Below are 24514 nucleotides of genomic sequence, written 5' to 3'. Positions count from 1 at the left end.
ATTTGATTAACAACTAGTAACATTAACATCATGTAATATTATTTTGTCGATATTTATGATAAATTTTAAAATCATAATTTATAATTTAAATTAATAATATATATATATATATATATATATATATATATATTTAAAAAGTGGGCTGGCCCGGTAAGCCTGTAGCCCACGTACTTGTAGGTTGGGCCGACCATTTTCCGGCCAACACCAAAAATGGGCTAGCCCGGCCTGACCCGTAAAATGTCAAAGCCTGTATGGGTTAGTCCGGATGGGGTGGGCTAGCCCATATTGACAATACTATTTAAATTGATAGTAATGAGTTGAAGTAAATTTAAGAAAATAAAGAAAAATTTTTAACATCATAAATCATAAACTAAAGGTTTATATATAGAAATGAAAAAATAGATTTTAAAATTGTTAAAATAAGAAAAGAAACATTTTTATTAAACTAATTAGAAACCAAAACTAAAGACAAAACAAATTGAAAGTACTCTTTTATATATTAAAATTACTGAGATATCCTTAAAACTATTTATTTATAATTATTTTAAAATTTAGGAAGATTACTATATTGAAGATTACAAAAGATACTAAGAATATTCTTATTCCTATAGAAATAAAATATTTCTTGGGATATTCTTGAAAAGTAAAATGTAATAAAGATAATCATTATATATGTTATAATCAACAAATATTTCCAAAAACCTATTTTCTTCACAAGAATTATTAGCACGTAGGAAAATACAACGTCCACGCAAATTATTCTTCAAATAAATTAAATATGAAAGACACAAGTTGATTAACACTTTGTTTGGATCATTGTTACCCATTGTTTCATAATGTATTATACTGTATTGTATGGTAGATACAATATTTGACTAGACTGTATTGTTTGTTGTTGTTTAATAACATTTTAATTGTTTGATTTGATCGTATCGTATTGTATTGAAATTTATAAATTTACTAAAATAGTAAATTATCCTAATTATTCTAGGTAGGAGGTTTGACTAGATTTAAATAATTAAAATAAAGGGTAAAATAGTATTTTGAAATATTATGTAAATATATAATTGGAAAGAGAAATTAAGTAACAATGAGAACACACCAAATAGGTTGTTCCATAAAATAGGGATTTTCATTGTTACTAACAACGAAATTTATCAATACAATACAATACATTTTAAGTAACAATCAAAACAAACATTGTAGGCATAGTAACGATACAATACAATACAATGGATAATAATGATCCAAACATAGTGTAAGAGGAAAGAGCATAGTTATACTAAGAGTGGGTAAGAAAATATTTTTCACCTAAATAAGTTTAAGTTTTATTCGTAAGTAAATAAAAAATATTATTATAAAAATATTTATATGTGATCTAAATGAATATATTGTGAAGATAATTAAGTGTGTCATGTATTGGAGAATAAAGATAAGTAATTTATTTTTAAAAAAAATTAGTCAATTGAACGTAAGAAATACGTTATTCATAAAGTATATTCTATCAATCTCAATCTATGTCAAAGTTTTAATTGAATACATAATTTAAAATAAAGGATTTTGTTATAAAAAAAAACTTGTGATCAAAACAAATGGTAGATATAAATTATGTGACTATAAATGAAAATTGAAAATTTAGAGTTATATTATTACTAAAATTTTAAAAAATATCATTTGTTTTCATATTGACTATACTATTAAAAGAATTAGAAAAAAGATCTGAAATATCTGATCGAAATTATTGTAACAATTTCGAACTTTTGGCAGGATTTATTACCCTCGGTACTATTTAATCGTATATTTTAAAGATATATGAATGTTCAGCTGGACAAGTTACTATTTGTGATGCGACAATATTTATGATGTTCACGTGAACACCTATATATAAAATACAGTATTAGATAGTACAGGAATAATAGATCCTACCCAGAATTTAAAATTGTTATAATAATTTCGATCAAAATTTAAATATATTTTGAACTCTTTTCTAAAATAATTCACATTACTAGAAACGATTCAATAGGGCTTTTGGCTTGTTTGATTGGACATATAGATTATGACTTTTGATTTATTTTTTATTATTTTAACTTAAATTTAAGTGTTTAAAATACTTTTTCATTTTACCCAATAATATATAATATTAAAACCTAAAATTTATATTCTCATGAGTGGCTGAATTAGTTTAGTAATGGTATCCAATAAAAGTATGGGATACCATCATTCATTTTCCTTATTATTGAACTCGTCGTATTAAACTTATCTAATATTAATTAATTTTTTCATGCGATTTACGAATTATTAATTTAAATGATTAAAGTAAAAAAAAAAAAAAGTGAAGCAATTGTCAATTTTATGCATGTGTGATGTTTCTTATTTTCTACCTTTATTTATCAACCACGCCATTCTTGTGGCTCTTATCTTTCGTGTGGGGGAACCAATATTATTATTGTTAATAATAATAATAATAACAATAATAATAATTAATATTATAAATTATTATCGAAGAAAAAAGTGAATAACTTTATAAGATATATGATGAATATACATAATTTTGGTTTGATAATAATGTATATTTGTTCGAATTAAATTGAATTATATATGTTATTTTCTAGGTTGTGGTGATATAATAAGATTATGTTTATCAAATGATTTATTAGTAATAATAATAAGAAGAACAAAAACATATAATTTCTACTAGTTTTATACTTTTATCTTAAATTTCTTCTTGTTCAATCTATCTTGGTGGCATTTAGTTATTACATAATTTTATTTTCATTTATTGAGTATGAACAATATTTAATTTGTTATATAAAATTTGATTACTAAACAGAAAAACTAGGAAAATAAAATAAATATGTCCTAATTAGTCTATTTATATAAGGTTTATAATAAGCCTATCAATTTATTTATTTTTCGAAAATTGAAGCACTGATTATTCCAACAAGAATTTTTATCGCAACTTACCTAGGACTGCCAACTACAACTATAGCAATGTGAATATTTTCACCATTTAACATTCATCAAACGATAAAAAAAATAAAAAGGAGATTCAGATACAATAGTTTGAATCGCTTATGTTCAAAAATCTTTAAACAAAATCACTTTTTTGTTTCTTTCGAAAATAATTTTCAAAAATATTTTATTTGTCATAATTATTTTATGTCACCTTTTCATAATGTAAATCAAAACCAAAGTCAAAAAGCCACCAAAAAAGAATTAACTATCTAACCACATTGTTTACTTTTTTGTGGGGTTTTACTTTCATCAAAATTCCTTTCATATTTTCTAGTATTTTTTTAATCACACATTTTAGACATGATAGTTAAATGATTAATCATTTTTTAGTACCCCCATTGAAAATGTTTTTCAATATTAAAGTGGAGGTGGAAAAATTGTCTTTTTTTCATGTCAATTGGTCAAATGTCTAATAATTGGAAGAGACATTTTTATTTTATTTTTACAAAATCATGTAGGAAATTAAATGGTTTATAAAAAAGATATACATTTGAAATTAAGTGAATGTGAATATACAATTGAAATGTTGTGAGTGAAAACATAATGAGCCTTTAGAAACTACTCCTAACATATTTTAAAATTTCATATATTTTAAGTTGAAATAATGGATTAGTTTAATAGAAAAATTACTTATATCAAATCATGTTTATCAGATGCTATAGTATCAGGGGCGAAGATAGGATGTTGTATCAGGGGCAGAGCTAGGTAAGACTATGATTAGTAACACGATCAATCAACACGACTACTGAAGAAGATAACGATTTAGAAAGAGAGGGAGGGGAGAAACGAACGAGAGGAAGAATTTACACATTCCGCTATAAAATTAAAAAGTAGCGTGTGATTGTCTGATTCTTTAAAAAGTAGTGTGTGGTTTCATAAATATATTACGGATGTTTGTTTAGTTATGTAGTTTTTCTTATACCAAATATGTGCATTTTGTATAAATAGTGTATACTTCCACGCATAACACGTAAACATGCCATTTAACTTAGCCTCAATCGATATATATATGCCCTTTAACTTCTGCTGTGCACAAGCAGAAGTATAAACTTGTATAAAGTTGAATAAGTAGATACACACGTCCTATACGTGGCAATTCACGTGAAATATAATCAAGCCGATTTATATTTTGCCAGATAGAACACATGTGTTTACTCATTCAACTATATAGTGCAAACTTGTGCAAACCCAAAGTTGAAGAGTCTAAATGTCAGTTGAGAAGACAGATTATAGGGTACACTTATGTATTATGCCTATACTTTATACCAAATATATACACTATTCTTATACACCATATATACAACCAAAATATATACTTTGGCCATATTGATAATCTAGTTTACCCAAGACCAAAAGCACAAAATTTAAAAGGTTAAATTCTACTAATTTGAAGCCAGAAACACATTATCTCTGTTTCTATTCTACCTATCATATTATAATCTCACACTAAATAACATTGACAACATTCAAAGCAAAGTACTAACACATGAAAATATGCAGAGATATACTTGAATCTCTATACATTCTTGAAGTATATTTCTACTGCTGATAGAATGGGAGCAAACTCTTTGAATCATTCAATCATTTTTCAATATCACAATGCCCTTGGAGCATCATATTATTCCCATCCAAACAAACGCGTTTTTGATTTGTTTATGGCAATCTGTTGTCTATCCTGCAAGGTAGATACTCGAGAAAGCTATGGTCGAAGACTTGAAAATATCATTTGATCCTGCTGTTATAACTACCACCATCATTCTAGTTGCATAATCTGAATTGCAAACAACAACTACTACTACGCCTTCATCTCAAGCAAGTCATGGTTGGCTATACGAATTCAAACTGCCCATTTCACAGTTGGATATACCCCATCCACTTCTTTCCCAAAAGGTATCTAAGACAAGTATCTAAACTTGACAAAAGACTTTCTTATATACATAGGAGGAGAAGATACCAAATATCATGCAGTGACTTCAGGTTCTTCAGCTACCACCGCGCCAGTAAGAAGTAGCGGATCAGATCCATCAATTTTATTTACCTTCCTGCTTCCAAAAGAAATGACGACATTGAGTCATAGACCGCCATATGCATAAAAGATATTTATCATTGTAGCAGGTTAATATACAATCAAAGCTAACCAAATATATATCAGCATATACTTACAAACGACGTTAAAATCATCTTACTAGACAACTTATAAACCAAGGCTTACTATTGTTTGTCCAAACATATCAAGTAGAGCTAACCAATCAGAAAAGGGAGGTAAGAGCACAACATGGAGATATGATTTAACACTACAGAATTCGTAGGAGAAAAACACCATTATCATTTCAACAGATTTAATCTAGAAAGACTGTAAAATCATGTAAAACAAGTAAATATCATACGCATGATTTTTACCTTTTTTAATATAGAAAACAATTTGAATACCATGAACTTATGGGAAGAATTGGAAGGTGAAACAGAAGAAATATAACTAAGCTAGTCTAGAGGAAACATAGATAAAAAAAATTGCAAGCTTGAGTGTCAGAAACACCTACTCGCATGTCTTCTTATTGTGGCCGAGGCCCTTGCACTTGCTACACTGAAGTTGACGTTTAAGTATATCAACTGCATCCGGTTGTTTCATCTTTGGTCGGCCAGGTGGACGTTTGGTTGGAGGAGGGCTGACCATGATTTCCACGTCTACTTCAGCTATGACGGGCTTTTCCAGAAGGGGTATCGGGTTGATTGATTCTGAGTATGTCAAACGATAGCTCTCAGTTGTGTAGTATCTGGAGCAATAATCATATGGGCTCCTTCCCAGACATTCGAGAACAGCAATAGCATGGCAGCAAGGCAACCCATTAAGCTGCCATGCTTTGCAGGTGCAGTCCCAATTATCAATATCAACTATATCAACAGCTTGACCACGGACCTCAAATGTGCTCTCATGTGAGTGTAATACCTGAAGTGATATTGCCTTTGACGTCTCATCTTGAAGCTTTTCTTCCATAGAAGGTGTCAATCTTGTAAGCCACTGATTAGAATCAACACGCCTTGTATAATTCAGTTCCATCATCCTCCCTCGCAAGGCATCAACCATCTGAGTAATTGGAAACTCACTCACATCGGATACCCATTCACGAAAAAGTTGTCCAAAGTTAGTAGTCATGTGGTCATACCTTGCCCCACCAAAAAGGGCATTTGCCCAATGATCAGGATCACTTCGTACGACCCAACTGTAAGCATCAGGTGAGATGGCCTTTATGTTCTCAACACAGCGCTCGAAATCCTCCACTTTTGGAGCATAAGCAGCAGCATATAAATCTTGGATCAAAAGACGCCTTGCTTCATGTGAAAACCTCCCATGCAGATCCTTATATAATTTCTCACCAAGGTACCGAAGACAATAACCATGATAGCAATCTTTGCTGAATATATCAGACAATGACTCATTTATACCATTCTGGAAAGCAGAAACAAATGTTATTGGTCGAGAGGTTGAGACAGCAGATTTAAGTTCAGAAAGAAACCAATGCCAGTTGTCATCTGTCTCCTCATCTACAACGGCAAAAGCTACTGGAAAGACACCATCATTTCCATCAACACCGACCGCAGCCAACAGGGTTCCTTGATATTTTGCATAGAGAACAGTGCTATCAAGGAAAAGAAGAGGGCGGCAGCCCTGTTGAAAACCATATATTGAAGCATGAAAGGAGACAAATAGCCGGTGAAAACTCGAGTCCTCCTTTGTGGCAAATGAAGCAAGACTACCGGGATTAGTTTCCATGATTTTCTCACAGAATGACGGTAACTGGCTGTATGCTTCTTTATAAGAACCCTGAAGTTGCTCTCTTGCTATCTCTTTTGCACGCCACGCCTGAGAATAGTTCAAATGAATGCCATATTCACGTTCAATGTCAGTGGCGATATCCTTTGGCTTGTAATTGGGAGAAAATTTCAACTTTTCCTTAATTATATTTCCCATCCATCCCCTTGTTGCTCGATATCCGGCTTTCACAGCAGCTCCTTCACATGTATGGTTTTTATTCATTTTCTTAATACATATCAGCTGGGTGGTAGCCAACCTTGATGCATATATACGCCAAGGACAACCCTCAGACTTGCATTTAACCGTTACTCTGTGACTATCATTCTTCTTGTATTTATATGTAAATCCATGGGCAATTGAGTACTTATGTAAAGCTTCACGAAATTCAGTAAAACTACAGAATCTTTGGTCAACACCAGTAATAGTGTTTTCCCACTGTGTAGCTGCCCTACGGTGCTTGTCGTCATTGCTACTCGGAAGAATATCTAAGGGTGCATCAACCACAAGCTGACTGTCACGGTTTGTCAAATCCACAGGGGTAGCAGGAGAAAGTGCTGTCTCGGACATAGTTGTCCTGCTCGACGTGAATTATTCAGCAGGACACAGATGCATTAGAAATCAAATTGCAGTAAAGGAAAGTCCTGATTCTCACATATTGGGGTCGTTTGATAGGGTGCATTAGTAATGCAGACATTAATAATACACAAAGCTAATCCTTGCGTTATTTTTTCTAATGCATCCTATCAAACACCCTCATTAAGTTAAAGCAATCACTAACACAAACATTGAACTGAAAATTTTGGAATTCAAGGTTAACTATTTGTAGAAAAAAGGTAAACGAAAAAACAATATTCAAGATATGCATGTTCAAAATATGTTATGCGTATTATCTCATCTAAAACCTTAAGTTGTTAGATGGGGAACAATTGTATGTCTGCAACGTGCCTCTTCACTTGCAGGTTTGATTCTTTTACTTGGTCCAAGCACATGGAAAGTATTGTTTTCTTTTTAATAACCATGGTGTTCGAGCTAGTTTACACACACATCGACTAACTCCACGTAGAAGTAGTCTTGCTAATGGTAAGAGTGATAATTGAGCTCAAAATCTCTATCTGCTCTAATACTATTTACCCCTTTATGTTTCCTTATAAGTTAAAGCTTATGCTTTGGTTTAGCACCCTTTGAAGCTTGAGAAACCTCGTCCACTATCTTTAAAATCTTAAACCGTTAGAGCGAGAACACTTCTATTTATTTATATCTGCAGCAATACAAGTAAGAAAACGAAAGAAAAGAAACTGAACTCGACCATAAGAAGAAGAAAAAACACCTGCTAGCAAGCATATTGGAAACATTGGGTGCAGCAACTCCTTCTGCAACTACAAAGACTTCTACTTGCTCGGAATCCTTGAAGAAGTTAACCATACGTTGTAAATCCTTATCTTTGGATACCGTGATGAGTTTCTTTTTATTCCCCGGAAGAAAATACTTGATAGCCATTCTATCAACGTTGAACTTAAGTGTATCTGTTAGTTCTTGCTTAAAGGCATCCACATTCGTATTCTCATCGATGTCTACAGCATGTGCATTCCCTCCCATATAACTCAAAGAACCGTCTTCATTATTCGTCACAAATTCTCCACCAGATTGACATATTGCAATGATTTTTTTTGCAGCCATCACGACGAAGGCAACATAAAATGTCTGCTAAACCAACGTTGGACGAACAATTTGACACCAGCTCCTGATGTTGCAGCAATACTATAGCTAAGAACTAATTGCATAACAAAAATAGCAACCTATGCAAAAGATAAATAGTTGAAAAGTTGAAACCTTTTAGCATATTAAGTACTAACAAGTTATAACTAAGGGGAACAACATAACAGTCTTAACAGTTGGAGTAACAACTTTGAAACTAAGCTTCAATCCCAGGCCACATTGCACCTCGACTAATTCTACAGATACTTTGTTACCTTCCACCAGCACAGGTATCGAGTAACTAAAGCTTAAATGATAAGGTCTCATGGGGAAAAGGAATTATAATGCTACGTTATTTTGTTCGGATTTTGTTCGGATTTTCTAAAAATGTTATGTGTGTGTTATTAAAACTAATCAATTCACTTATAGCTTGGTGTGAGGTATAAAGTATAATAATTCCAGCATAAAATGCGAGATTATTTTATCATGTATTTGACAGGTAAATTATTTATATATTAGTGATGGATAACTATTCCACATCCAGAATAATTTATTTCGAAATAACTTATGGACAAAATAAGCCTCTACTGATTGTATGGATACTTGCTACTTTCCAGCGGATACAAGTATCGAGTAACTATATTCATTAAAGTAACATAAGAGCTCAACATTTTGAAAGAGTACGAGCAGAATTTAGGTACAATCAAAGAAAAACAGAAAGAAGGGGGATAAAACATGTAATTAAGCACATAGAATTGAAATTAATATGAAGAAAAATTTACAATTTTGGAAGTAATTTATCATTTCAGTTTAGACAAGAAATAGAATTAGGGAAAATTTATGGGAACAAATGCAAAATTGGGTTTCTAGATTTCCTTAAAATTGGGGGGAAAATGAAATTACCTGTTAAAGATGGGGCATTCTCATAATTTCTGCTTTGTTGATTTATCTTCTCATGGCAAAAAAAATAGAGAGAAATATAGAGAAGAATAGTTTGCAATTTGAGCTATTTCATTTTATGACCTAAAACTTTGCAAAAATGTCATTCTTCTCTCAATATTTTGAGATATATCATTTTCATCCCCTTTTTTCTTTGGAGTTGTTTTTCTCTGCGTCGTTTCAATTTTATCGTATGTGCGTAGAGAAAATCATTCTTAATAGATTGATAAAACCAACGCAATTTACAACTTAGCTCTAGAGTTTATTGTTTTCGTGTTGTTTCAATTTTATCAGATGTGTGTAGAACAATCATTTTGTATAGGTATTTACAATATAACTTTTAAATTGTGTGGAGAACCAAATCATTTCATTAATGTGATATAACGTATCATTATGATTAATATAAAGATGAATCTTGAATTTAAAATTTATGATTTTTTGAAATTAATTGGAAGTCACATAAAACAAACTAAAAAAATAAATATTGATTTCTCAATGTATTGCAAAAGTAACTGAACTTTCATCCAATTTGTTCTAACTTTGTCACTAATTGAATACGTTATAAATCAATTCAAATATAATGTACTTTAATATGTTATATTACGTCACGCCAAGTCAAATTTCATTTATTTTGACACGCTATGTTTTTCATTGACGTCATTCTTAAAGACGAGGTGAAAATTGAAAATTCCAGACTTAATAACCTTTTCATAAAAATATATTTATATTAGTTAAAATTTACGATCATGGTGATTTTAATATTGAAACTTCTTAACTAGCTATGTATGAAGAAAGTTAAAAGATGATTGTCTTTTAATTACTATGCAAATATATAAAAAGAAAATTGTACTTGATAATTTTAAAAATGAATAATCTTAAATTTTTAACGTTTTTATAAGCAGAAGTCATTTGTTAAACTTACTTTTTTCTCGCAGAAGTCATTTGTTAAACTTACTTTTTTCTCCATGAAGTTTAAAATCATCCATCTAACTATTGTGTGCAAATAAGTAATAAAGATTCTATACCCTAGTCATTAAATTAACTTTTAATCTTATGATCGCGAAGTTCAAAATCTCTCTATATAAATTATCTATACCTAATATATTTATGGAACACATATTTGGATTACTTAATACATTGTGTGAAAAAGGAAAATACAACATATATAATCGTGGTACGTTCAAGTAAACTATGCCTCAATTAATTCTATGCATTCCTGCTACTTTTTACCAGACACAAATACTGAGTAACTATGTCCATCAAAGCTTTAAGAGATGAATCTCAACGAATCATTGACTCTTACGACACAAACTTAAATGAGAGATTGTCTAGCTCTAACAAGACAATATTTTTAGAGAATTTGAGAAAAATTTGAGTACAATTAAAGAAAATAGGCAATAGCAAAGCTACCAAGAAGGGAAAAAACATTTGATCAAGCACATAGCATTGAAACTAATATGAAGAGAACTTACAATTTTGGAAGGAATTGATCATTTCTCCTTAGACAAGAATCAATTTTTTCAGTATCGTTTCACTTTTATCAAATGTACGTAGAGTAATTATTTTTTATGAATTAGTAATACCAAGACAATTTACAACATAGCTCTTAAGTTGTGTGGATAACAAAATTATTGTGTGACACTATATACCATCACCGTCACAAAGATCATTCTAAAATTTAAGACTGATGAGTTTCGTTATTAATTTGATTCAACATAAAATAAAACGGAAAAATAATTGATTTCTTAAATCATTGCAAAAGTTAATGAACTTTCATTAGATGTGCTCTAAATTTGTCGCTAACTGAACACGTCATAAACGAAGGCAAATTTCAATTAATTTGATATGCTAGCTATTTCAAGTCAAATCTCATTTACTTCGACAAACTATGTCTTCAACACATTCATTTTTTTTTTAACTTCACTTGATATTTGATCTCCATGATAAAATTCAATTAATTTCAAATTCGCTAAAATTAATTTACTCTTAAGATCATATAAACACTTTATAGTCATCTTATGAAAAGCTATCATCTCATCTTTTTGCTACTACTTCAAATTTATAGTCATGATAATTTTAATATTGAAAAAAAAATTAAAAGGTAATTTAAAATTCATCATTAGATAATAAAAAAGAAAAAATCTATTTTATGTAATAATCAATATAGTGTGATGATGTTGTTACTTTAATATTTTTTTTCTTTATTTGATCTTTATTTATTACTATATAATAATCATATTTTATCTTTTATTTATAATTTTCATAATAACTCTTACGTAATATCTTACTTTTCAGAAATAAATTTATCATTTAAATTATAAATATATGATAAAATAATTCGATCTACTCAAATATTGTATTTAATATAAAAAAATAATAATATAACATAATACAATAAGATACGTTACGGAAAAAAAATACGCAATAACCATTCAAACAAAGTGTTATCCTAAATTCAAAAGATTTAAAATCTAAAAGATTTAAAATCTCACTAATTTCAAAAATGAGAATTAAAATATCTTATATATATTGTGTAATATTTTTTTTTTGGACTTTGGCTGTTTTTAGCCTAAAGATAAAACTCTGATTATCTTTGCTCAAAGCTCACCAGCAGAAAAGTTGCTGGAATAATTCATGGATTCATTTTGGAAAAATTGAGCTAACGTTAATGAAGAATGTGTTTCTCAGCAGCTTTGGCGCTTCCATTACTTTCGAATCTCGAGAAAAATTCAGCAAATTGTATCTCAGTATGTGCTATTTTGGGAAGTTATTTTGCTCTAATTTACTTTATTTTTGTTCCCTAATTGATGTGAAATTTTGCTAATAGAATTGTAGTGGAAAGGATGAAGATTCAAATAAGGGTCAATCGGTGAAACTGACATTACCAGCTTATAAATGGCGATTAGTTATTGCTTACGACGGTACCAGATTTTCAGGTTTCATTCTCTTTTCGTGTTACTTCAGATTGAAAATTGAGGGTTGAAATCTCTGAATTTTTTAGTGTTTATACTCTAATTAGGTTTTCACGCATTCATTTTATTTTAACAAGTTGGTAGGTTACTGCTCTCATTGTTAATATATCAGTTTTGCCTTCTTATGTAGTAGATAATTGAGGTTGAGAGTTTGTTTAGTGCTGTAAAATCTCAAAATCATGTTTACTGGACATAGTTCATTTTGCTAAGATTGTACTACATCCATTTGAATCGAATTACTATTCGGAGAGTTAGTAACATTCTTTGCTTGTGATGTTAATAAATATCTTTCCAATCAATTTGTTTACCCATGTGAGGAGTTGTGAGAGGTTGGCTATAGTGGGTGCGAGGAGAGGTATAGGTAGGACGCTAGAGGTATTCAGGAGAGATGATTAGACAGGATATGACATATCTTACAGCTTACCGAGGGCATGACCTTAAATAGGATATAGAGGTCACAGATTAGTGTAGAAGGTTATCGAGTAGTTTATTTTGGCAGGATAGGGTGGGTGGTAGTTTGGAACACCGTGTCTTTCGTAGTATTAGCATTTTTCTCGTAGTTGTTGTTCTTTGATTTCTGTTTCGTATTATTTTGATGTTGATAGTGTTCCCTTTCTCTGGATGCTCTTTATTGTTTCCCTTATTAGTTGACATGTCTTCTTTACATCTGAATCAGCCTCTCTACCTTGTAAAGATCTGCTTACACTATACCTTCCCCAGACCCATCAATGTGAAGTTTAAAACTTGGGAGTTTTAGTACTGTTTTTGATGTAGTATCTAATGTATGCTATATAAATAGAAATAAACAATACCCAATGTTAAACTAGAAATAAATCAAGTGAACCATGATGAAGTGAACTAGGCAAGTCAAACGGTGTAGTAAGATTTTGAAGGTACTAGTAATTGCAAATTTGACACCTTACCATTTGTTCTCTGTTTCTCGATTTCTTCCTAGAATGTGTATGTAGGTAATTTGAGTTTGTTTTTCTCTGAGATCATCCTTTTTCAATTTTTTTTTGCTCTGTATAAGGCACAACGATTTCTAAGATAATAAGAAGTTAAGCTTACCTTCTAAATGTTTTTATACTTCTTTTATTGCCTATATTTTTGCGCCTGTATGTTGGGATACAGTTTTGCTCTATTTCTATAATCCTGAATGATGAGTATCCTGTAGGATGGCAGTATCAGCAGTCGACACCAACTGTACAGTGCATTCTGGAAGAAGCTCTGACTAAAAATACGAAAATAAACCGTAAAGAACTTTGTGTAGTTGGTGCGAGCCGGACAGATGCAGGAGTTCATGCATGGGGTCAGGTCTGCTTTCCCTGTCAATGGATTCTCACTATCCAAGAGAAATGATCAAAATAAATACTTAGAACCAACTTTGGCTTTCAGGTGGCACATTTCATTACACCTTTCAACTATGGAACACTAGACGGCGTTCATAGAGCTATAAATGGTCTTCTTCCTTCTGACATCAGAGTTAGAGAATTTAGCCCTGCAGGACCTGAGTTTCATGCGCGTTTCTCTGTCACAAGCAAGATATATTGCTACCAAGTATATAATTCCACTATCATGGACCCATTCTTGAGGCACTATGCTTACCATAGTGAGTATAAACTCAACGCTGATGTCATGAGAGATGCCGCAAAGCATTTCGTGGGGAAACATGACTTTTCTGCCTTTGCCAATACATCGCGAAATGACCGGGTGCCAAATCCAGTGAAGACGATATTGCGCTTTGATGTTGTTGAAAAGGTACTATATTCATCCCCTTACTGATATTAGACTTATCAATTAGGTTGCATGGCTTGCAGTGAGGGTGGGTTTCTTCGTCAACACAAAATACACTTTGAGCTGGCTCACAGCTCAAGGTACATGCATATGGGTTTCATATCAAAATTCGGTTATTAGGTGCATCAGGACTTCCCCAAGCTTAAGAAACTCAACGAGTCTGTATTCTTGAAGTTCATGCTAACAAATTCCAAAAATAAAGAAGTACAATTTTTTTATAAGCCTCACCTATATCCCATTCTATTTGACATATTTTGGCTAGGCATGGAAATTAAAAATTTAATCTAATACCATGAGTAATGTATTAAAGAAATTGATTAAAAAAAGTTACCTTTGGGTAGAAAAAATCCATTACATCTTAACATGAGGATGACTTTGAGAATGTCTTATAATGTTATTGTTTACGAAGTGTGTCTATATCGTAGTACATATGCACACACAAGGCGGAACAAATAGAGTACATGTCAACACTAGTAGTATTTATATTGGAACTGTTCCTTTGAAAAAAATTATAGCTCCATAATGTTAGGAAGTAACTCTGATTTGTAAGTTCTAAAATGCCATACTGAGTGAGTAGCAAATATATGAACATAAGATGGCAAAATACAAAAGAAATTTAGTTTTACAATCAATAGTGAAACTATCTTATCCTAAATGCAAATCCTCCACATTAGGCTATCTTATATGAGCGGGAAAATGGAGAACTATGGACATTTCCCCCCCTTAAAAAGTTTTTATTACCCTCTACCCTTGAACTATTCACAATGTTACGAGCACCCACCCCGGGTCCACCATCCAAACCATGGGATGATGGAAGATGTCCAACCTTCTGTAACTTGGATTTATGCCGCGTCAGTAAAGAACTTCTGTTAAGATGGGATTTCTGTATAACAAGAAGGATAAAAAATATGGTGTTCGATACAAAAAACATTCAAAGATAGAGTTCAGTCCCTCTCATGTAGATCTGATCTTACTGACTTTTCACAGAAGTTGATGGCTGTATATATTGCTTTAATTATTTGTACTAGTATAGTGTAAGAGTAGGCAAATTCTTGGTGCTTGGCTAATATGCTTGTTTTTCTTTATCAATATAACACATGTGCTTTTTCAAAAAAAATGTTTCAGGCTGCAGTTTGTAAGTTCGTATGATTGTTTACCCCGTAACATAATATAAAAGTGAAAATGAAGGAAAAAGCATGGTGTTACTGCTGCTTCTGACTTTCACAATCACCCACCACCTCAGACTTCCAATCTCACACTTTTCATCCTTCCAAAATTGATTTATTGCTTTAGTTTTCTGTAACTAGATTTTGATGCTCATCTTACGCAGTGCTTGAGAAGGGAACATTAAAGGAAAGAAATGACATAGATGAGGAAGTACTTGAGAGAAAACAAAGGGAAAAGAAAAATCCCAGATTAGGATTAGTTGTATAAGAAAATAATGAAAAGTAACAAATAGGGGATGTCAGACTTAGCCATGTTTGGTATAAGCGCCAAAGCCTGACTTCGTTGGTATTCATAGCTTAATGACGAAGCCAGTGCTTAGAGCGTATGAAACTGCAGCCATTGAGGCATTACTTGTCATATGTCTATCAATAAAGTCTTAAGTTTGATATCTTGTTGTATTTTTCTTTAGGGACCTCTTTTGCGGTTAGAAGTTGAAGGTTCTGGTTTCCTATATAGACAAGTTCGGAACATGGTATGTAATCCATAAAGAAAAAACTTCCAAGTATTCGTCATGATTTCAGGACTGAATCTCAGCTGCTCTTGAACGGTAGCACTGAAGATAATGTGTGGTAATTTTTCTCAAAATCTTTTGCAGGTAGCTTTGTTGCTTCAAGTTGGACGGCAAGCAGTTCCACCAGATATTGTTGTTAGGATTTTGGAATCTCGTGATAGGAAGGAACTTGCAAAGTATACCTTGTTACTTCCACCTCATGGACTCAGTCTCGAGACTGTCAAGTACAATGAAGAGCATCTCATGCCTCCAACAGATTCCCCAGCTAGTAGCTTTGGTAGGCACCATAGTATAAGCAAATGTAAGGTGCTATTCGTTTGACTAGCTGAGAATCGAACAAAGAAGGAATGCAGAATGGGTTCTGCCCTTCTTTGATAGACACTCATTCGTGAAAAGAATTTTGCGCCAGTTATATTCATCCGTTTTTTTCTTAATGGTACTTTTTATGGTTGCTGCAAATATTGATGAAAACCAAGTCAAGATTTCAGCACTTCCAGTCTTGGTAACTATTGCTTGAATGCATGGCAATAGACAAGAGTGACAACCACTCAATACTATCTCGCGCTCTGCATGCTCGTCTTGCAATGCTTGGGGTCGTGTTATCTGTGGTTGCTATTATTCCGTAGACACATCTGAACGAGCGTCGTGTCCTGGATTAGGTGTGATTTCCTTTTATTGAGTTAAAATTGCATTTATCTCTGATCTTTTGTAGGTACAGTAGTGCATTTTCCTGCAAATGGAAGTATTATCATTTGGTGATTGTCTTGTCTGTTGTTTTTGTATCTGAATTTTGTTTCTTGAATAGCTTAACAAAGCTTGAAGCTTCTATCACAGGATCTGGCATTTTAAGGGTGTGTTCGGTCCGATGTTTTTCACGTTCAATTCTCTTGAAAGTTAGGAAAAACAAGTTTCACAGGTGACCTTTTACATTGATCGTGATTTATGTCCTCCCCAGCCTCCATCCCCACCGCTCCATACTCCTACCCCACAATTCTCATCTCTTATAGTATTTGACTAGATTATATACAGATGCTTTTACGATAATATTTTTTACTCGCATAGGCTCTTTTTTTTCATTTCCTTTTTTAATTATTTAAATATGGCTTCGGCGTAATGGTGTCACTAATTAAATATTAGACGCTTGAAAACCATGGTAATAAAGTTATGTTATAATTTTCCCTCTCGACAATGAAGCTTATCCACATCTATTTACATCAAGTTAATAATTGCATATTGGATAACATATCAATCTGGATAAAAAATGAATGAATATTTGATTACTGAAATCTATAATTAAATGCAAATCAAATACAAAAAACTTTCTGTGATTTTCATTGATCATGGGGATTAGCCAAAAAAATAATTCTTGTTATGTGTTTTTTTTTTTTTTTTGGGGGAGGGGTATGTATAGTACATCATCAAAATTTTCAAAATCTTGTTTTTTGGGCGTCAATTTAGCCACCACATGAACAAGATAATGATAAAAAAATATGTACAATATGTGCCTTGATTTAATTGAAGTCCAAAATAGAACAAAGATTTATGTTCTAATGGCTTTGGATTTGTCCAAAATTGACCACATCACTTGAACATCTTCATATCCACAAGCCATTACTTCACCTTGCAAATCTACTACATGCTTATCTTGTTCTGCAAATTAACACAAAACAAAACATTTGTTAAAACAAGATCAAACCAATCAGGAGCCGATTCAGAATTTGAAGTTTATAAAAAAAAAAATTCAATTTTATCCCCCTTTTGGATAATTTAATTCTAAATTAAAACGAATTTTAAAAGACAAATACAAGATTTAAATCAAAATCATCATCTCTACACCTTTTTTTTTGTTTTACAAAATGTTTAATTGATTTGAGCTAATAACAATAAACTCATTCTAGATCTACCTCTTGACCAAACACATATGCATGATAACATGAACTATTTCTGCAAGACTCTCGACTTAAGTAATGCAAACGCATAGACTCTATATTACACACAAATTGTACATACCTTCTTCTTGTGACTTCTTTTCCCTTGGTGAATCTCTTGGTGATTGTTGATTATTATTGAAAAAAGTTCTAGCTTTTCTAAATGGAGTTGTAATTGTTTTTACCCATTTAGTCATTTTTCCCCTTTTTGTTTTGATATAAAGCTTTGTTGTTTTTGCATCTAACTCTCTATTTTCTAAGAACAAAAAAGAGTTTATATATATATAGTGAGAGAGAATGTAGCATCTCACCTAGACTATAATATGTAACATTTAATTAAAGGGATATTGTGGGAGCCATAATATTGCAGGCAAGATCCGTGAGATAAGCTTTATGTACTCTCACATCTCTTTCATTTTATATTTCTTTAACCATCTGATAATCGAAATTTATTAACCTAATTAATTTAAATGTATCACGTAACACTTCAATATGAAATAAAACGTTTTATTACTATAAGCTCACATTGTATTGTTGAAGAAGAAGGTAGTCCATTTCGTTGGACTTGTTCCTTCAAGATGTTCCAATCCTCAGCTTCCTTCTTCATCAACACTTGTTGCAGACACGTCAATCAGTTGCGTCGAACCTGTTCCTTTGACATGTTTCAATCGTCAGTTTTCTTTCTTCTTTCAACATGGATAACTTTAATATGAGATAAAAAAAAATACTTATTATTAATACATATTCATACAATATACAAAGATTTAAAAAAAATACTTAATACGAATATGTAAAAGTCAAATCGAATTATCTAATTGTATCTGATATTTGAAGTTTATTGATTAAACTAATATGCATTCACATTATGTAAGATCAATATGAAATTAAATAAAATGTTTAATACATTTTTATTTTTATTTTTATAATAACATTCGAGATATCTGAATAAGAATCGAGAATCGTAATCCACCACTCCCGTGGTTGGTCTTTTTCTCTCTCTTATTTTAATTATTATATTGTCTTATCTCTGCAGTTCCAAGTTTTGGTGCCGACTGCCTCATAACCACATGGCTACGGAACCCTTGCACGTGAACATTTTCTATCTTCTTGAATGTGACGTTACAAGATCGATCGCACGTTATTTATCGTGTTTTTCTTTTACATGTTTTCGAAGAAAACGCTAATCAAGATAATTTAAGTGAAAATTATGAAATGAAATATTGTATTCTCGTAAAAGTTCAAATAATTAATCAGTTAAACTATTAAAATATAATTTTTAAATATAATTTTCATTAAAAATAAAATAAATATTATTTAAAATTTTTTAATGATAAATAATTTGAGATGAATAAAGTAATGATTACGAGCTCGAAAATCGAAGGTGATGACAAGTAACGCCTAGCGTACAACTTGTGTACTTTGGTATTTTGACATTTTCTATGAAATCATTCACATGGTGGTACCCTAGGTTAGGGACAAAGTTGACTTTACTTACATTGTAGCCAAATTTGATAGCTATGAAATTATAGAAGCTAATAAGTATACTTATATAGTTTTGGTTTATTTGAAAAAGCGTTTGATCGACGTCAATTTTATATGGGAAAAGGGTCTGATATACCCTTCAATTTTGTCATTTAGAGCTGATATATCCTTGTTATGAAAGTGGCTCATATATACCCCTACTTGTAAACAAATGGTTCATATATACCCTTTTCCTCTAACGGAAATAAAAAAATAATAATTTTAAATCTAAATTTTTATATTTTTTTCTAAAAAGTATAATCTCATATGCGTAAATTTAATCCTCGTCAAACATATTTTTTTTGACTTTATTTTTGTTTCAATGACTAATTTATAATTATTATTTTGATAATCAAATTTATTTATATTTCACTAATATTCTTGTAAAACTTATTGTAGATGACCAAATTTTTTCTTCGAATACGAAATTAAATTACAATACACACAAAAAAAAATAGTTTAATTTTTTATTCTTTAAACTAAGGAATGAATGAAAAAAACAAAATAAGAATAAGAAAGGAAAAATTACATAAATTAGTACATTTTAATAAATAATTACTGATTTTAGCAATACTTTTTATTTATTACCATTTATAACAATACTATGTCAAATCTGCAATATGAATTAAAAGTGATCAAGTGAAAAAAAGATATTATTGCTATAAATGGTAAATATTTTTTTATTTTTGTATATTTATGTAAGTTTCCCAATAAGAAATTCAAATAATTATAAAAAAAGAAGTCAAAAAATAATTTATGTATGAAAAAAAATTAAAATATACCTTGAACTTTGATAGAAGAATCATATATACCCCTAAATAATTTTTTAAAGAAAATTAGAAGTAATAAATATAAATTTAAAACTAATTTTTTAACTTTCGTTAAATGAAGGGTATATGTGAGCCATTTTGTAAGGGCAGGGGTATATGTGAGTCGTTTGTATAACGGTAAGGGCACATATGAGCCACTTTTATAACGAGGGGTATATCAGCTCCAAATAACAAAGTTAAGGGGTATATCAGACCCTTTTCCCATTTTATATTGTTTATTAGAAAATAAAACGTCTATCAAGAGGCAATTTACATTTTATATGATCAAGTATAGCTAGGTAATGGTATATACGAAATAATTTGTAGGTCCAGAAAGTGAAATTCTAAAATTAATAACATAGAGAAAAGAAATTTTCTGAAACATTATTTTATTTTAGTTTATAATATATCAGAATTATTTAAATGATATTATAGGAATTATAAATATAGTGAGTAAAGGAGGGAATTTATGAAAATCAAATTCATAATGTTAAAGTAAAAAGATAATAAAGAGTGCTTAATTATAATTCAAATTACTCCTTTTTATTCCTTTTAACTTTTTTTTAATGTTTCTTTTTTCTTTTTCTTTCTAGTGGTAGCCATCCACTTTGTCTTCATGTGTAACAATCTTTTTATTAATTAATAATAAATTGAATGATTAAAGTGAGTTGAATAATATAAGATTAACATTTTCATAATATAAGATTAACATTTTTATAATACAAGATTTATTTCGTTAAGCCATTCGGACTTACAAGTACCCATAATTAGAATAAATTCAAATTTGTGAAAATAGAAGAAATTTTTTGAGTCTGTAAATTAAATTATTTATCTATACGTTCTTAAGAGAATATAACTCTCTCACTTTTGTTAAGAAATTCAGTTACTTTCTCTCGAGATAAAATAAATAAATTATGTTCAGATAATTTTTTATTTTTTCTGAAATTAATTATTATAAAAACAAAATTTATTATTATTATTATTATTATTGATCCTACCAATTATATAACAACTGCGTGCATTCTGAGTTGTAGAATTTCTATAACGAATATATTAATTATTCCAAGAGAATCTTAGACATAAAAAATTAAATAAATATTAATGTTGGTTAAATTCAACTAACTTTATAGTTGAATGAATCTAATCGTAATTTTGTTGGTGGTAAAATTTATGTCCATAAATATAAAATTAAAAAATTTTTAAAAAAAATGAGTGGCACATGTTGAACTTGTATAAAATCACGTTATTTTCTGTGAGGAGCCATGTTCTTGATACCTTGTGTTTGTCCCCTATAATTATTTAATTATTTTTTGGGGTACTTATTTTATCTTATTTATAGAAATATATCTAATTAAAGTACGTATAATTGTGATGAAATGAATATCATTCATTCATTTTTATTTGAATATGTCGAGTTTGAATTTTCGATATGAAAATAATTTTGTTAAAAAAAACTATTCCCTTAAATAGGAGTTATATTAATTATGTGACGTGAAATATAAATTACTCGAGGTTCAATATAAATAAATATCAGGAAAAAATAACGATATAGGAAAGTTATCAAGATATATGTACTTGGGAATTGGAGGGATAACATTAAGTAATATTTTGATATCCCTTGTTTCAGAAGGTTGTTCTTCGTCTAGATAAGTTTATATATCTTATTTTTTTTTTATCTATTTGAAATTTATTGGTCGATTAATTATTCGTGATATAGAAAGCCTAGTATGTGCTTCAATTTTTTTTAATGTTTTGATAGCTCGAATACAAAGTATCTTATTAAGAATATAAAAATCTCATCCATTTTATCGTATTTCCCTATGACTACTCTAATTTTAAGGGTTAACTATGATTGTATATAAAATATGTATAGTTTCCTTTATCTTTCTATTGAGTAATTGATGTTTGTATTTAGTCTGATTAAATATTTGAATTCATATCTTTCTAACAAAGAAAAATTCATATCTGAATTTAAATTTTGATTAAAACTCAAAAAAAATATTTATCACTCCACAACGACAATTTTGATTTTTTAATAATATACTATAGTCACACTTGGAATATTCAATTCATTTAAAGCTTCCCTACAATATTAATGTTTTGTTAGGTATTGGTTATGTCTAGTTAGACAGAACATATGAATTCATTAATTAAACAATGCAACTTGATGTGAATTATGAACAATATGGTATTATATTTTCAATTCCTTTAATTTTTTTAATTTTTTTTTTCAATAGCATAACTACTTAAACTAATTTATGAACTTTGGAATATAATATTTTACACTATGCATGCCTTTGAAAACTATAATTAATCGAGTCGATGCCTTCCTATTAAGCTTTTTCATCTTTCGTCATTTCGTAAACAGAATCAAGATTTAAATTTTTAGAGATGAATCATAAATGTTAGTAACACTAAAAAAAAATTAACAGAAGCATCACATAAGTTTGCAAAAACAATATAAAAAGAATATGATGATAAGCTATTTTCAATTAAATAACTAAAATTCCCTTAACTTTTAAATTATTTTTTTTTATAAATTTAATAGTATATTCTTAAAGAAAAAGAAAAAACGACAACTATAAAATGAATATGAAGTTAGAGTTTCGTTTTAGAAAAAGATATTTGTGAATTAAAAACAATAATATTAATTTTGGATAGAATAGTAAAAAAAAAACTTGACGAAAAAGTATTTCTACGTCGTAAAGTTACAGGAGTGATCATTTTATAACTTTAGATTAATTTTAGATTATAAGAACTTTGACTTATATAACTTCAAAACGTATATCAAACACGTAAAGAAATCGTAACATTAGTTTGTCATAATATTTATTATTTATAATATCTCTTGAGATAGTGGATATTTTACTTAATTATTTATTAATACATGCATATAGATGAAAAAAACTTCAACCAAAAGAAAATGAAAATGAAATTAAACATCATAAAAGGCCAGGCCCAAGTAAAAAGACATAATGGGCCCATTATTTAAATGGGCACACTACGAAGCACAACTGTCTCAATTGTAAGCCCAGGCCCAAATGATAAAAGGACTCCCAAGTCCAGCCCATCTCCAGTAGTTTTCAGCCCATCTCTAGCAGATTTTTTTCTTATCTCATCCAATATGAATAAAACACATGCACTAGACAAGTTACCGTATTCTCGAAGGATATTTCTCGTGGCCCGTAACCTATCGGGCTCGAGGCCCAATATGTTTTCGACTTGGTCCACAATTGCATTACCTCCTGGATGAAGAATCCAAAACACCGAGTTCCAATCTGAAATACCTAACGGTTCAAACGCCTTTATTAAGCAACTCTCCACATTTTTCGCGATGGTCGGTGGTACGTCTCTGGTACAGTGAAACGTAAGGCCCATCTCGCGTAAGTGTAACGCAAGGTGGCAATCCCCGTTAGGTACAAACGTCTGGGCCGCCGAGACAATCTCGAAAACGGGCCTCTCCAGGCCCATTTTAGGGTCCGACCCGATTATAACCGCGACCGCACCGTCTCCGAACAATGCTTGCGCGATAAGGTTATCGGGATAAGCTTCGCTCGGCCCGCGAAACCCTATCGCTGAGCTCTCAGCACACACAACAAGTACCCTAGCACCCTTGTTGTTCTCAGCTAAGTCCTTGGCTAACCGGAGCATCGTGCCACCGGCGAAACAACCTTGTTGATACATCATTAATCGTTGAACCGATGGGCTTAGGCCCAATAAGTTAATTAATTGGTAATCCGCACCAGGCATGTCCACACCACTTCTTGTACAAAAGACTAAATGGGTAATATTTGATTTGGGCTGAGCCCATTCATCAATGGCCCTAAGGGCAGCCTCTTTACCAAGTTTGGGTATTTCTGAGACCAAAATGTCTTGCCTAATATCAAGGGAAGGCCCATTATAAGAACACAAATTAGGATTTTTCTTTAATATTTCTTCTGTTAAAAGCATATGCCTTTTCCTAATCATTGTTCTGCTGCCTGAAATTATTTATGAAAAATAAAATCAGTTATTTAAAAAAAAAAAAATTTTCTATAGATAAATGTTAAAAAAAAAAGTAGATGGGATAATATCATTTTACCATATTAATGTCCATATTTTTTATTTTTTTTAAATTTTCCTTTAATGAGTGGAAGAGGACAATATATATCCTTAATAATATATAATATCAACCAGCTTATTTATAATTTAATTGAATTATTGGATTGGAGCAAGTAATAAGTGACTGGCACTACATAATTGACCTTGAACAGAAATAAAGATATTATCTCCATTTATATATATATATA

At 30.6% G+C, this 24514-nt stretch overlaps 3 protein-coding genes and 1 long non-coding RNA gene across 8 annotated transcripts in view; 1 reads left to right on the top strand and 3 right to left on the bottom strand.

The window, feature by feature from the left end:
* Window positions 1–4371: 4371 nt before the first annotated feature.
* LOC107020882 lies at window positions 4372–9495 on the bottom strand. 5 transcript variants are annotated; one of them, XM_015221412.2, is made up of 4 exons: window positions 9428–9495; window positions 8157–8570; window positions 5556–7403; window positions 4372–5060 (listed from the first exon to the last, which is right to left on the bottom strand). In XM_015221412.2, the coding sequence occupies exons 2-4, from the start codon at window positions 8504–8506 to the stop codon at window positions 4976–4978; spliced, it is 2283 nt and encodes a 760-aa protein (XP_015076898.2). In that variant the 5' UTR covers window positions 8507–8570; window positions 9428–9495; the 3' UTR covers window positions 4372–4975. The 5 variants fall into 5 exon arrangements, with proteins under 5 accessions (XP_015076898.2, XP_027773018.1, XP_015076895.1 ...); XM_027917217.1 differs by having other exon boundaries at window positions 8157–8625; window positions 9428–9493; XM_015221409.2 differs by having other exon boundaries at window positions 4372–5057; window positions 8157–8625; window positions 9428–9493.
* A 2509-nt stretch (window positions 9496–12004) lies between these two features.
* On the top strand, window positions 12005–16798 carry LOC107020881 (tRNA pseudouridine synthase A 1). The gene is made up of 6 exons (XM_015221407.2): window positions 12005–12210; window positions 12291–12399; window positions 13610–13749; window positions 13831–14193; window positions 15866–15928; window positions 16052–16798. Exons 1-6 carry the CDS (start codon window positions 12139–12141, stop codon window positions 16286–16288), a joined length of 984 nt encoding a protein of 327 aa, XP_015076893.1. The 5' UTR covers window positions 12005–12138; the 3' UTR covers window positions 16289–16798.
* Window positions 16799–17239: 441 nt separating this feature from the next.
* On the bottom strand, window positions 17240–18227 carry LOC107020880. Its single transcript, XR_001456968.2, has 2 exons — window positions 17978–18227; window positions 17240–17617 (listed from the first exon to the last, which is right to left on the bottom strand). It is a non-coding gene; the product is annotated as an uncharacterized LOC107020880 (long non-coding RNA).
* Window positions 18228–23093: 4866 nt separating this feature from the next.
* Window positions 23094–24514, bottom strand: part of LOC107020878 (chalcone synthase B) — a 4058-nt gene continuing 2637 nt past the window's right edge. Inside the window, exon 2 of the mRNA XM_015221406.1 lies at window positions 23094–24205. Coding sequence (XP_015076892.1) covers window positions 23214–24205 — 992 coding nt within the window. The 3' untranslated portion in view covers window positions 23094–23213. The remainder of the gene's footprint in view (window positions 24206–24514) is intronic.

Source organism: Solanum pennellii, chromosome 5, assembly GCF_001406875.1.
Source record: "Solanum pennellii chromosome 5, SPENNV200".
Taxonomy (NCBI): domain Eukaryota; kingdom Viridiplantae; phylum Streptophyta; class Magnoliopsida; order Solanales; family Solanaceae; genus Solanum; species Solanum pennellii.
The sequence above is the reverse complement of the archived record's forward strand: the minus strand, read 5'-3'. Positions and strand labels throughout refer to the sequence as shown.